Source organism: Chionomys nivalis, chromosome 3, assembly GCF_950005125.1.
Source record: "Chionomys nivalis chromosome 3, mChiNiv1.1, whole genome shotgun sequence".
In the NCBI taxonomy this organism is placed as follows: Eukaryota; Metazoa; Chordata; class Mammalia; order Rodentia; family Cricetidae; genus Chionomys; species Chionomys nivalis.
The window spans coordinates 121,444,221-121,458,105 of NC_080088.1; the positions used below are offsets into that span (position 1 = coordinate 121,444,221).

General features: G+C 46.8%; 1 protein-coding gene across 1 annotated transcript in view; it reads left to right on the forward strand.

The window, feature by feature from the left end:
- Svop (SV2 related protein) overlaps nucleotides 1-13,885 on the forward strand; it is an 83,258-nt gene that overhangs the window by 49,970 nt on the left and 19,403 nt on the right. The window contains exons 7-11 of the mRNA XM_057765721.1: nucleotides 1,418-1,481; nucleotides 4,447-4,572; nucleotides 6,473-6,601; nucleotides 7,755-7,828; nucleotides 11,118-11,194. Coding sequence (XP_057621704.1) covers nucleotides 1,418-1,481; nucleotides 4,447-4,572; nucleotides 6,473-6,601; nucleotides 7,755-7,828; nucleotides 11,118-11,194 — 470 coding nt within the window. The remainder of the gene's footprint in view (nucleotides 1-1,417; nucleotides 1,482-4,446; nucleotides 4,573-6,472; nucleotides 6,602-7,754; nucleotides 7,829-11,117; nucleotides 11,195-13,885) is intronic.

The following is a 13,885-nucleotide window of genomic DNA, read 5'->3' on the forward strand; positions in this document are numbered from 1 at the left end:
TTCCAGTCCTCAGAGCTCTTAAACACTAAGCGATCTTTAGTCCCAAGATTTGGATTCTACTTTTTATTTATTTTTTATTTTTATTTATTTATTTATTTTTGTTTTTTCGAGACAGGGTTTCTCTGTGGTTTTGGAGCCTGTCCTGGAACTAGCTCTTGTAGACCAGGCTGGTCTCGAACTCACAGAGATCCGCCTGCCTCTGCCTCCCGAGTGCTGGGATTAAAGGCGTGCGTCACCACCACCCGGCCTGGATTCTACTTTTTAAAAGGGAGTTAAATAGTGCTCTTTTTTATCATTACGAGTGACATTTTGGGCTATAAAATAGAAAAAAAAACAAAAAAACAAAAATCTAACTAAAGCTGCAAGCATCCTTTCACGAGAATGAGGATGGTGACAGTGAAGCAGTAGCGGTTTATGTCCAGTAGTTGGCGCTGTGAGCACCCACAGAGCATCGTTCAGGTCAAGTGACAGCTGGGAAATATGCAGGGCCAGGACACCTTCCAGGTGATCTAGTACACAATGGAGGTCAGAGAACCCCTTGTAGGGGTCAACACTCTTTCTACCGTGTGGAGTTATAGGGATCAAACACGGGACACTGGACTTGGCAGCAGGTTCCTTTTATTTGCTGACCCCTCTTGACATCTCCAAAAGAGCTCTTTCTTATATTAGAATGTGATTAATAAATGCAAAAAGAAAGACAAATTAAAGGCACAAATTGTCACCAGTGCAGCCCGGTCTGTAGCTACAGCTGGTGGGTAGAGGTTTTGTGGAGAACAAGATACTGGCAAATCTGGAATATATTCTAGTTGCAAGTGTAAGAGAAATCTGTCAGACATCAATTCCCATCTATGAAGATTAATGCACCCGTGAGGAGCAGGCTGGCATCGAGCACCCTCAATGCAACTGCTGGGAGCAACGTGGCATTCTCCCTGTGGTTGACCCCAGAGACACACAGACATCAGGGGCCCAGGATGAGGGTCCCCCAGGACAAAAGGCCATATAAGACCCAGGGATAACAACTACTAACACAGCTGACCATAAACCCACAACTAGACTTTCCCTAGATTCTGCAGCTACAGCCAACATCAAAGGAAGCCCAATGGAATCTGAGGATCCTCCGGGAAGTTGGTTAAAAATGCAGTAGCCGGGGCTCATGCTCAAGAATCTGCTTCCAAAGGTGGAGAGAGTCACACACTGACAGAACGCCAAGGTGCACACAGGTAGCCCAGTACTCAGGAGGCGGAGGCAGGCAGATGGGGAGTTGGCAGGCAGCTTGGAGCCGCAGTAAGAACTTGTCTGTTTCTGACTTTAGCCACCATCCCAGGAAATTCTGACAGGAGTCCACAGACCATTATTGGAGGAATTCAGAATCTGCCATCTTCCTACTCTCTTAGCCCCTGTCTCTTTGCTCGCCTAGGGTGACGCTGTATGCTGAGTTTCTTCCCATGAAAGCCAGAGCCAAGTGCATTTTGCTGATAGAGGTAAGGAGAGGGTGATGGCCTCTAGGGAATACTAACTGACTAGCAATTCATTCTGGAATGTACTGAGCCACAAGACTGCAAAGGGGAGTTTAAGAAAAACATAACAAGCCAGGCGGTAGTGGCACACACCCTTAATCCCAGCATTGGGGAGGCAGAGGCAGGTGAATCTCTGTGAGTTTGAAACCAGCCAGGTCTGTAGAGTGAGTTCCAGGACAGCCAGGACTGTTACACAGAGAAACCCTGTCTCAAAAAAACAAAATAAATAAATAACAGACACACTAGCAATAGACAAATATGTTCCCGGGTATAGAGTGTAAATATTTTTCCTCCTTCCCTCTCGTTTTTTCCCTTCGTTCTGCCTTTCTTTCTTTAACTGGAGGTTGATCTAGGTCAGTGGTTCCCAACCTTCCTAAAGCTGCGGCCCTTTAATACAGTTCCTCATGTTGTGGAGACCCCAACCATGAAGTTATTTTCATTGCTACTGTAATTTTGCTACTGTTACAAATCATAACATAATTATCTGGTATGTGACTCCTGTGAAAGGGTCATTTGACCCCCAAAGTGGTCACCTCCCAAAGGCTGGTCTCTGCTGACGTAGGACCTCACATGTGTTAGGCAAGTGCTCCACTTTTGAGCTACGTACCCCAACCCTCTTTGTTCTTTTTATTAATTTTGAGACAAGAGTTTTGCTAAATTGCTCAGGCTGGCCTTGAACTCTGCAGCTATCAGGCCCTGCCTTGCAGGGATGGTGCAAAGACTTCCGATTCTGCTATGTACCAGCGCTCTCAGGGCTGACTCCCCAGTCATGTGATCACACCAAGCATCGCTCTCACTGTGCCCACTGAGTTACACCTCCCAACCCTGCCTCTGGTCCATCAGACTGGCCGACTCTCGGATGCTGGACACAGACGGGGTAATCAGTTGTGTAAATACTGAACTGATGATGTACTTGTCTTGAGACAGACTTTTGCTGTATAGCCTGGAACCCTATGTGTTCTCAGACTGGCCTTGAATTTGGGGCAATCCTCCTGCCTCTGCCTCCCTCATGTTAATGTTACAGGCATTTACCACCATCCCCACCAGTTGTTTCAATAACAGAATGTGCCTGGGTAGGCCAGCTGATCTTGAAATCTGGCTAACTAACCCTGGTCATACTCAGTTCTCTTTCGGACTTCCCAAGATCCACAACTAAAGCTGAGAATGGGGGCTCATACCTGTGACCTCCAAATTCAGTAAGCAGAGGCAGGAGGATTGCTGCAAGTTCCAGGCCACTCAAGACCACATAGAAAGACCCTGCCTCAAAAAAAAAATGTTTTGAGTTCATCCCTTGTTGAGTAGCATGAGCATCCTGACTGGTCCGCATCCTTAACATACCTGTCGTGAGACATTTTAATGGGCCCCCATGATGCTTGTCAACAGAAATGGTTTGTGGCTCCTTTAAGAAAAGGGGGATTTAGGAAGGCTCAGGGGACTTAGTGGGGCAGGCTTTAGCATGGGTAGTGCTTGCAGCTGGACAGCCCAGCCAGGAACAAGAACAGATCAGTCTGAAGAGGACTTAGAAAGTCCCTGCTGAGCCTAGTGGATCAAGCTCATCATCCCAGTTACTGGGGAGACTGATGCAAGCATCATAACTTTAAAGTCTGCCTAGACAATTTATTGAGACCACGCCTCCAAATGAGAAGCAGAAAGAGGGCTGGGCTGTAGCTCAGCTGGTAGAGTGCTCGCTGGCCTCAGGCTTTGATCTCTACTACTTAAGATAATAACCATAATAACAAGGCCTGTGAAATGTCACCTGCTACCAAGCCTGAGGACCTGAGTTCAAAACCCAGGACCCAAGCTACATAAGGAGAGAACTGATTTCCAAAAACCATTCATCACTCCCTTAGCAAATAGCTGTGATTTAAAAATAATAACAGCAGTAAAGTCTCCCTTGAAAGACCAGGAGGGAGCAGTGAGCAGCCCTAACAGTTGGATGAGGGATCTTCTGGAGAGATCTTCAGCTGAGCCAGCCTGTGACCCCCTGCAGGGGAGGTGCCTGGACAGTAAACCAACCTTGGTCTCTACCCTGCTCTTCTCTCATTCCCTGGGCTCCCTATTAGCAGCAAACAGTGGGAAGCCACAGGTAGGGAGCTGGGCAACTTGGGGAGAAGGGAGAGGATTCCCAAGGAGGGTGCTGGAGCCTGTGGGCCAAGGGAAGCAGATGTCAGTGTGACAATGTACCACACACAGAGAGACGGAAGCCATCAAGTGTCCGTGAGGAAGACGTGGTATATTCACACACAATGGAGTAGCATCAAACTTGAAAAAGGAAGAAATCGTGGCATATGCTAGAACATTGGTGAGCCAAGGATGAATGTTAGGTGATTCTGCTGCATCTGTGGCTGGAGTAGTCAAGATCATGTAGACAGGACCTACATCCTTGAAATAACCGGGAGGTTAAGGAAAGGAGATCTTGAGTTTAAAGCCAGGGTGGACTACATAGAGAGTCTGAGGCACAGCCTGGGTTACATAGCCAGATCCTGCTCAAACCGATTTTTTAAAAAATGACAATGTAAAAAACAGAAACAGATGCCCAGGGACTGGTGGTGGGGCAGAGTGGAGGGAGCCGGGGAGCAGGGGTGACTACCATGGAGGCAGTTTCTTTCAGAGAATGAGCTCCAGAGGTAGATGGCCCTGATGGCCACAGAACAGGCCAGACATGTTCCATATCAGGCGCACTGGCTATGAAAACCTTGGAAATAGGACAAAACCACAGTCCCTTGATGCCCAGTGTCATACCTGAGTCACAGAACACGGGTCCTTTCCGCGTCCTCTGCTGTGGTGTGCAGTCCGGCCAGCACCACCCAAGTGTTACGCAGTGGGAGGGACCACAGCAGGATGTGCCACATGAAGAGAAAAGGGGGCACTCTGATTTTCCACTCTTAGCCACAGCACCCCACCACTGACTCTTACTTTCCCGTGCCAGGTCTTCTGGGCCATCGGGACGGTGTTTGAAGTCCTCCTGGCGGTGTTCGTGATGCCCAGCCTGGGCTGGCGCTGGCTGCTAATGCTCTCGGCTGCCCCGCTGCTCCTCTTTGCTGTTCTGTGCTTCGTACGTATGTTTAAAGCCATCTCCTTGCCGGTCTGGGGAACACTATACCTTAGAGTGAAGTGAGTGGAAGACACCAAAGCCCTGTCTCTCAAGACTATTATTCGTGGACTTGGCATGGTGGTCCTGCCTTGCTATGGGGAAGCAGAGGAGGCAGATCTTTGTCAGTGTATGAGGCCAGTCTTGTCTACAGAACAAGTTCCAAGACAGCCAGGGCTTTTATACAGAGAAACCCTGTATCAAAAAACCAATGAGTGGGGGTGGGTGGGGGGTGGCCTGGGGTGGATTCCCTGCACGCGAACTCTTTTGAGATGTTCTCTGTAAGACTAAGGCTTAAAGTGACTCCTTTGGACCCACTGGAACTCTGAACTTCAAGTGACAGAAACAAAATTCATACTGGCTTGAACAAAACATAGGAACAGACACATGATAGAGCATTATATGTCTGGCTTTCAGACATGGCTGTATCCAGGAGCTCACATGGTCTCCTTATCTTACCCTGAAATGAGACACATCCTCACATCTTGTGTATTGTCTGTAGAGCATGTGCACACACTCTTTCATGCACACACACACACACGCAGGGTGAGGGGCTGTGAGGGAACCTGTGTGCTAGGCTACTCACACACATTTACTTTTCTTTCTCCTCATAACCACATGGGGAAGGGCTGTGATGAAGCCCTTGTTACTTAGGGTGACATTTGTTTTTTTTTTGTTGTTGTTGTTGTTGTTTTTTTTTTTTTTTTGGTTTTTCGAGACAGGGTTTCTCTGTGGTTTTGGAGCCTGTCCTGGAACTAGCTCTTGTAGACCAGGCTGGTCTCGAACTCACAGAGATCCGCCTGCCTCTGCCTCCCAAGTGCTGGGATTAAAGGTGTGCGCCACCACCGCCCGGCTCTGACATTTGTTCTTGTGACCAAGCCACCAACTCAGTAGCTCAATGCAGAAGGAGGTTACTTCTTTGCAACTGAACAGTCTAGAGAGAGTATTCTGGTTCCCATGGGGATCTTAGCCCAAGTTTTGATATTTTTTGTGTAGTTTTGTTTTTTGCAACCTGTGGTTCAGTCATCCCCTAGGACACTTGGAGTCAGGGGTGGTGGGGGGAGCAAAGTGGAGGCTCACACCATTGCTCCTTTAATGTCTGCTTACCTTGATGATTGTTAGTCTTGTGGGCTCACCTAGTTGCAAGGGAAGCTGGGAAATGGAGTCTGTGGCTAGGCTGCCATGTCTATGGAGAATTCTACACAATGACATGCATTTTGGTGGACCTCAAACTCTGCTATGTCCTCATTTTACTAATGAGAAAATTGAATTCCAGAGGCTGGCTGATTTTCCAAATATCAGACCTTATTTGAACTGGCTGGGTCCCAGCCCCACAAGTTTCTACGACATCAGTGGACAAACTGCTGTCTCCCTTCACTGGAGTGCACTTGCCTCTGCACTTGGGGCTGGAGCTCCATCGGGTTTAAAACTCCCGACTTCTCTCTCAGACTTAGTTTATAAGATGATGCTAATCAGCCCATGAAGGCAGAGTCTCTCAAGAGTTGAGGGGAGGTTTTTGATGGTGTCATTATTTACCCTACCCCCCAACTCTAGAAGCAACCAGGACAATGATGACAGTTACACGAACCCACGCCAACCCTTCGCCAAGATCTCTGCTTCTGTTATCCCATTTAACCCTCTGAACACCTGAAGGTGTGAAGGAAGAAACAGGCACAGGGAAGTGACCTCACGGCACAGGACACACAGACATCTTGTGTAGCACACAGAGGAGCCAGCATTAAAAGCCAGGACTCTAACTTCAGAGACCTAACTCTCAGAGACTCCCACACAGATGAGGGAGGGTGGCCTGCAGAGAGTGCTGCTCCCCACTAACCAGCCACACCTGGATCTCCTGTCCCCTCAGTGGCTGCCAGAGAGTGCTAGATATGACGTGCTGTCTGGAAACCAGGAGAAGGCAATTGCCACCTTAAAGCGGATAGCAACGGAAAATGGAGCCCCCATGCCTCTGGGAAAGCTCATCATCTCCAGACAGGTCAGTGTCTGGAGAGAGAAGGAGAGAGACAGAGAGAGACAGAGAGAGACAGAGAGAGACAGAGAGAAGCAAGGAAGTGATTGCATGAGGCTGGCATGCGTGTGTGGTACATGTATATATGTGTGCAAGGGGGTGATTGCATGAGGCTGGCATGCCATGTATGGGCACGTGTGTGTGTGTGTGTGTGTGTGTGTGTGTGTGTGTATGCAAGGAATCGATTGCATGAGGCTGGCATGCAAGTGTGGGCACATGTGTGGGTCAGTGCAGATCCTGGCATGGCCTGCATTTGTGTTTGTGCATGTCTGTGTACATGAACTGGAAATCTAGTGTGGAACTAGTAAAGGGAGTTTGGCAATTCCAACTGGCGGCTTGACTGCCAAATTCTGAACTCCTGCAGGAGAATGTAGGCAGTGATTAGGGAGCTGTCCCGCCAGCCAATGTGTTTATAACTGCTTCTGCTTCTGTTTTGCTCCCAGCTCAATTTTTAAAAAGAACAATTGTTAAGCAAAGATTTGAAAAAAAATAATACTAGTAAATTCTTTAAATGTTTGTGGAATTGACAAATAGATCATTTAAGTAGTCGGTCTTTGGGCAGTGTGGCTTTTGTTGAGTTGGCTCTCAGCAGATACACCGTGGTGCCCCTGACCAGGCACTGGCTGTCTATGTGTGGAATGATTTCATGCCCCTTGCACTGAAACAAACCCAGGGGCCCGATGGTGCCCACCTTGGGGGTCTGCCTCCTGCTCCATGTTGGAAGCACAGAATGGTTCTGGCCTGTGGTAATCAAGGCCCTGGCTTGCTAGGATCTCAGCAGGAAGAAATGGGATGAGTCTTGACTTACCAAGCTTGTGTCCTCTATCCCTGGCTGTGCCATTAGCAGTGTGTGTGTGTGTGTGTGTGTGTGTGTGTGTGTGTGTGCGTGTATATGTGGGTGTGTGTGTATCTGTGTGTCTGTGTCTATGTGTCTGTGTATCTGTGTGTCTCTGTGAGTGTGTGTGTCTGTATATCTCTGTGTGTGTGTGTGTGTGTGTGTGTATGAGAGAGAGAGAGAGAGAGAGAGAGAGAGAGAGAGAGAGAGAATATCAGGCCTCCAGCCAAGGCCCCTGTGCCCTGGGAGCTAGCCAATAATCCACATATCCTTGTCTTGAAACAGGAAGACAGAGGCAAAATGAGGGATCTTTTTACACCCCACTTTCGCTGGACAACTCTCCTGCTGTGGTTTATATGGTAAGAGCTGCTGACTGCCCACTCACAGAACACTGCTTGGGACTTGAGATTTACTTATTTGTTTTGAATATGTGTGTGCAGTGTGTATCTATGAATGTTTGCACATACGTATATGCATATGTATGTATGGGTCACCCAAAGGTGACATCAGGTGTCTGCCCCAGTCTTTCTCAACATTATAAATCAAGACAGGGTCTCTCACTTGGTGCTAGTTGGCTTGCTATAGAGATCTGGTCTCTGCTTCTGGAGTGCTGGGATTATAGGCTGGCCACCATGTTTGCTGTCAGCATCATACTCCTGACCCCATCTGCATTAACGACAGGTGGGCTGTTCACTTCTTCACACTTTGAACTGGACGTGGAGCTACTCAGATAAGTAGCTTTGAAGGGAGGCATTTCTATTTTTGCCCTTCTAGAAAATGCTTGAGTTGCAAGCCATCCCTAATGATGCTCTCAAAGGTAGATACAGTAAAGTATCTGTGTGGCTGGTGTGCCAAGGAACTAAGCCTGTGTACTAGAGAGAGGGTGTGCCCAGGTACTGAGCCTGTGTACCAGAGACAGGGTAACCGGTGTGCCCAGGCACTGATCCTATGTACCAGAGACAGAGTGGCTGGTGTGCCCCGGTACTGAGCCTGTGTACCAGAGACAGGGTAGCTGGTGTGCCCAGGCACTGATCCTATGTACCAGAGACAGGGTGGCTGGTGTGCCCAGGCACTGATCTGTGTACCAGAGACAGGGTGGCTGTGGTAAGGGCAGGTGCTCAGGAGCCAGGAGCACATGGTGAGGCTGATGCAACCAAAGGAACAGAAAGAAAACTTCCAAGGGAACTTTCTACAGGAAGCCACTGTTTACACCGGCCAAGGCCTCTTCTCTGCATCTGCCGCCTCAGTTACCACTGGTGGTACACGGCTCATCCTTTGAAAACTAAGACGTGGTCAACACAACCATTCCTGGGACCCCTCCGTTCCTGCCTGGTTTAATTTTGCTTGAGTTGCAGTCAAGAGGCAAGTGCAGAGAGTAATTATTTCGTCTTCGCAGCAAGTGCAATTGCAACCATTCTTCTCTTTTCCAGATCTGGCCTGCAGCAGCGCCGGCACAAGGCTCTGTGTGGCTGGAGGATTTGAGTTCTATTTTTAACCTGGTTCCAGCCTTCCTGTTCACCTTTGAACAGAGGCATTGATTATGAGAGAGGTATTCCCAGCATGGTCGATTACAGGGAAGAGGGAAGAAAGGCTTGGTAGCACGGAGCCAGGCTTGAGTTCTGCCTCCGCGTTCCTAAGAGCTGAATCAGTTCATCAAGCACTTATTAAATGCCCGCTGTGTGCCCAGTTCAAAGTGGCACCCGTAGGATTTTAGAAAGGGGAGTTGGACAGAATCAAAATACCAACCTTTAAGAATCTATAATCTAGAAGAAAAAAATTAAATAATTTTTAAAGAATCTGTAATTCACTTGGATTGATTTTGAATCTCAAAAGCAATTTGTGAGAGGCTAATTTTAATCCTGTCAATGTCAAACCCAGTTCGTACCTCCAAGAGAACAGTTTATTTTGAAGCAATTATGATGTGTCCCCATGTCTTTATATAAAGAACTACCACCACCGAGAGAGGAAAGGTGCAAAGCAGAGCATTTGCCCAAGACTCTACTTGCCAGTCTTGGTTACTGCAACCTGATGACATTTTTGGTTTTTCTTTTCCTTTTTCCTTCAGCATTTGTTTATTTATGTATTTGGCGGAAGCGAGTGGTCTGCCAAGTTAACACATTCTGACAGTTTTACTTGCTAGGTAAAGGCTGCTGGGTCAGGTGAAGATCACCAATACGTGGCTAGAAAGACAGCCCAAGGGAATTCTGGGAGCATGCAATGCTCAACATCCATAACCATTCTCTCAGCCTTCTAGAATCTTCACCATGGCATTTTGTTTGTTCCTGGCAACTTCATTTTCTATTTCCCCATGTTGGCCCAGCGTCACGTTTTGTGTAAGTGGAGGCCGAGTGTTGATTTACATCCCAGGGCACTAGGAGACTCATGCCTAAGATTTGACAAATGAGACTGAGGAGACAAGAGGGTGATTGTCAGGTGACGGGGCAGCAGTTGTATGATGGATGACAGCAGTAGCCATCACGAACCATGTGAGAACCTCTCCCCCAATCTTCTATGTCTGACACTTACATGTAACATAACACAGGAATGTTATGCTTGAAGTTACAGTGGTCAAGTATACAAAATGCTCTAAAGAGAAGTAGAGGATGAAGGAAGTGGCATTTTAACCAATCAAAACAGCTCTGCTTTAGTCGGACTGACTGAACCGTAGAAGTTGCTGCTTCCCACCCCAACCATAACTGTTCTGAAGGGTCGTAGATTAGGAAGGTTCAGAACCACTGGGCTAGAGTCTGGGCAAACAGGAAGAAGACCCCTATAGTTAGCCAGGCAGGAGTAATAAGCCTGAAAGTGAAGAGAGGGCCATGGCAGAAAGACTTGGTTGCTGAAGGCAAAAGTGAACCCCTGATCTTTGTCTTGGGAAGTGGGGGAGGGGGCTGTTTTATCAGCAGCTCTACCTGAGGTAGGAAGAATGAGCACAAAGCTGGCTTTCTGTTCTGGATAGTAAGGGAAAGACAGTTTAGTATTCTCGAATATCTAGACCCTGTAGCACAGGAGAAAGAGTAGTGTTAAGCATCATATCTCTGCTAACTGCTAAATTTTAAAAAAACTGAATTATTTTTGAAGATTTACAATGTAATAAGTTACTCTTTTCACATTTACTTATCCTGTATGTGACTGTGTAAACTCGTAGCACAAACCCAAATGTTAGAGTCCATGTGGGTCGTGGATCACTAGGGAACTCATATCTTCTGAGTGATGACTGTCCCTTCTCAAATCCAAGACCTTCAGTCTCTGGTTGTGTGAGTTCCATCATGGCTGTTTTTACAAATATTCTAGTTCTGTACACTCTAACTGCAGATCCCAGGTCTATGCAGAAGGGAAGAACTGTCACTGCAGTCTGAAATTCTAACAATCAAGTTCAGCCCCTCCGTGTTAGCTCAGAAGCCCCTTCGATGCCAGCGGGAATGCCATGCTGTCCATCTTGGGATGTCACACAGTCCATCTTGGTCCTTCCAAGAACACAGAATCATGTCCCTCTATCCCATCACGATGCTTCCTGCCAGCCATCTCCCTGCTCAGGGTCTCCAAATGGCTCCAAGAGCCTGCCAAGACTGGTGAAAGATTAGCCTCCCGGAGCTGGAAGGAGCCTTGTGCCTCTCTGATGTCTCCATCCTGGCTTTCCCCCCACAGGTTTTCCAATGCCTTTTCTTATTACGGCTTGGTTCTGCTCACCACGGAACTCTTCCAGGCGGGAGATGTCTGCAGCAGTGAGTATCCCTTCCTTTACTGTCTCCCACCCCACGTGAACACAGCCACATTCTCTCCCCTGCAAGGTGTTGCCATCATCACTGTGGCATGAATTCCAAGTTCCCAAGACTCTGGGCGACTTTGTGATGACGGAGATGACACGTGCCCAGTCCCAGCCTAAGTCAGGGCTCGAGCTCCGAAGCTGGCAGCACTTGCTGATAAGCTGAGGTGTTACTGGTCAGTCTCACTTGAGGAAAGAGCAATCTGTCTGCACTGAAGGGGTGTCACGGAAATGTTCATCTCTGCCAAGAGACCCGAGGAGAATACATTCTAAGAGCTAAGGGGGTGCGCCCACTTAGCACGTGTGGCATCCTGGGTTCATTCCCCACCACCAAAATAACTAACTAAATAAATGAACATAAAGATCCATTTTTTTCCCAAGACAAGGTTTCTCTGTGTATCTCTGGCTGTCCTGGAACTCACTCCGTAGACCAGGCTGGCTTCAAACTCCGCCTGCCTCTGCCTCCCTGAGTGCTGGGATTAAAGACGTGCACCACCACCACCACCACCACCAGGCTTTTTGTTTTGTTTTTTTTAAGAAAGAAAGAAAAAGAGGGGGAAAAGCTGTTGTGAAGTTGGAGAAAACTGCGTTCTACAAAACCGAATGCATTGTGTTTCCATGAGTCTCCCTGGGTTAGATCCTGTCCCTTAGACTAGGGCTCCATTTGGTACGGGGAGATGGAGCTCTCTGAGGAGCAACAGTTGCCCCACAAGTGTGACAAGGAAAGGCTGGATAGCTCAATGGTAGGTTGGGGTGTCCTGGAACCCTCCCAGAGCTGCAGCTTCTGTCACTAGGGGCCTTTTAAAGGCAAGGACCGCACAGAACCAAAACAGTCTTTCCAAACCATCCCCGCCCACGAAGGGCCCAAACCCAATTCGCAGTCCTATGTGTGTGATCCTGGGTAGTGGCCAATGTGCCCTTCTCCCATGAGAACAAGGACAGAGCTCCATCCCTGCCCTACAAGGGGAGTTCCCACCGTGGATAGAACCCAGGGCTTCCTGAATTGAAGGCGAAGGCGTAAGTCACAAACACCAGTTTGGAATTATGATTAATAAAATGGTTATTTATTTAAAAGGGAAAAAACTTACAGATCACCATCACAGACAACAACCCTCTGCGCAATCAGGAAGGGAGTCTAGTCGCCGGAAGCGGAGCAGGAAGTAAGAGAGAGCGAGGAGGGAAGTGGTCGCTTTTTTAAAGGGAGAGAGACCACGCCCCAATGGGCTGGTATCTCAGCGGCTATTGGCTGGAGGAACGGAAGGACCTCCCGCAACACCTCCCCCTTTTGTTTAAGTAAGAGAGTTCTAAACCTACTATGAAATTATATACAATAAGTACAAATATCCTATTCTAACTAGCTTAGGTCTTGTATAATAAATAGCTTGGCCAAGTCACGAGTGGAAAGTAACTACATTTATATAGTCTTCAACCCCATCGAAGATCTGAGACGGGAAATAATATTACCTGAGTAATTAGGAAGTGCAATCAAACAACTTCCAAAACATGCAACAAATCACAGAGACAACTAGCTACCTGGGCAATCACCCAAGGTCACGTTTGCAACGTTGAAGCAACCAATTTTGGCTAAGGACTAACATAACTGACATACCATTTTCAAAGGCAAGAAACTTGTCAAAACTATCTTACCCTGTCTTGGCAGGATATGACAGTCCTGTTTTTTCCATTCACGGATACTCTGTATTTCTGTCAGTGGTTGAGGTGTGGGCATTTCTTTGCCCAAAGGCCAGTTCAGCCAAGAAGAAAGGCTCCAGGTGGAGTGTCTTTGGTGCTCAACATTCTCTTGGGAATAGAGCGGTGTTGCCAGGAGCAATTGTGTCTCACTACCACAAAACTCTGAGTTAGATTAAAGGCCATTTTCTACAGCTCTTTGAAGAGGTTGAAGATTATCTATCTATACTGAGTATAATCTCTATGTATCTAAAGAACCTGATTAGTCTAATTATAAATGACAAACTTAGAATACTATTGATCTATATAATTCTCAATACCTATCTAACTTAAAGACTAAGACAATAAACGACTGTGAAACAAATGAGGACAATGACCTCCAAATATAAACAATGTACAAATATACATTGCAATATGGTAAATATATATCAATACACAAACAATATATAAATATCTTAATCAGAGGTAGAAATGTACACTGCAATATGGTAAATATATACAATATATATCAATACAATATATGTCAATACATAAAAATGTTTTAAACAGAGGTAGAAACATGCATGCATACAATAGTCAATATAATTTCACTTTGTATCAATATATAAGAATTGATACCAATATATTTGTCTCAAAACAATAACTCACAAGTACCAACAAGTACCAATCTATTATCCCATCATCCCATTATCCCTCTTTTTTTTTAAATGATCCCTGAGCTTATAAAATTCCTTCTGCAACCCTCAACCGTATACCAATTATAATCAACCCCTAAATGATGTCCCTAAACCCAAGGGCAAACTTTACTGGGAGAGGGGACGTCATCCTCTAGAGTTACTTCCAGCTGTCATGGGGGCGACGTTCTTTCTGGGGGATCCTGTGAAAGTAAAATGATGGTTAAATTTCAAGATCAATGTCTTTTAAAATTGCAAATAGTCTCTGAGTATTTTGTGCAGGTCTG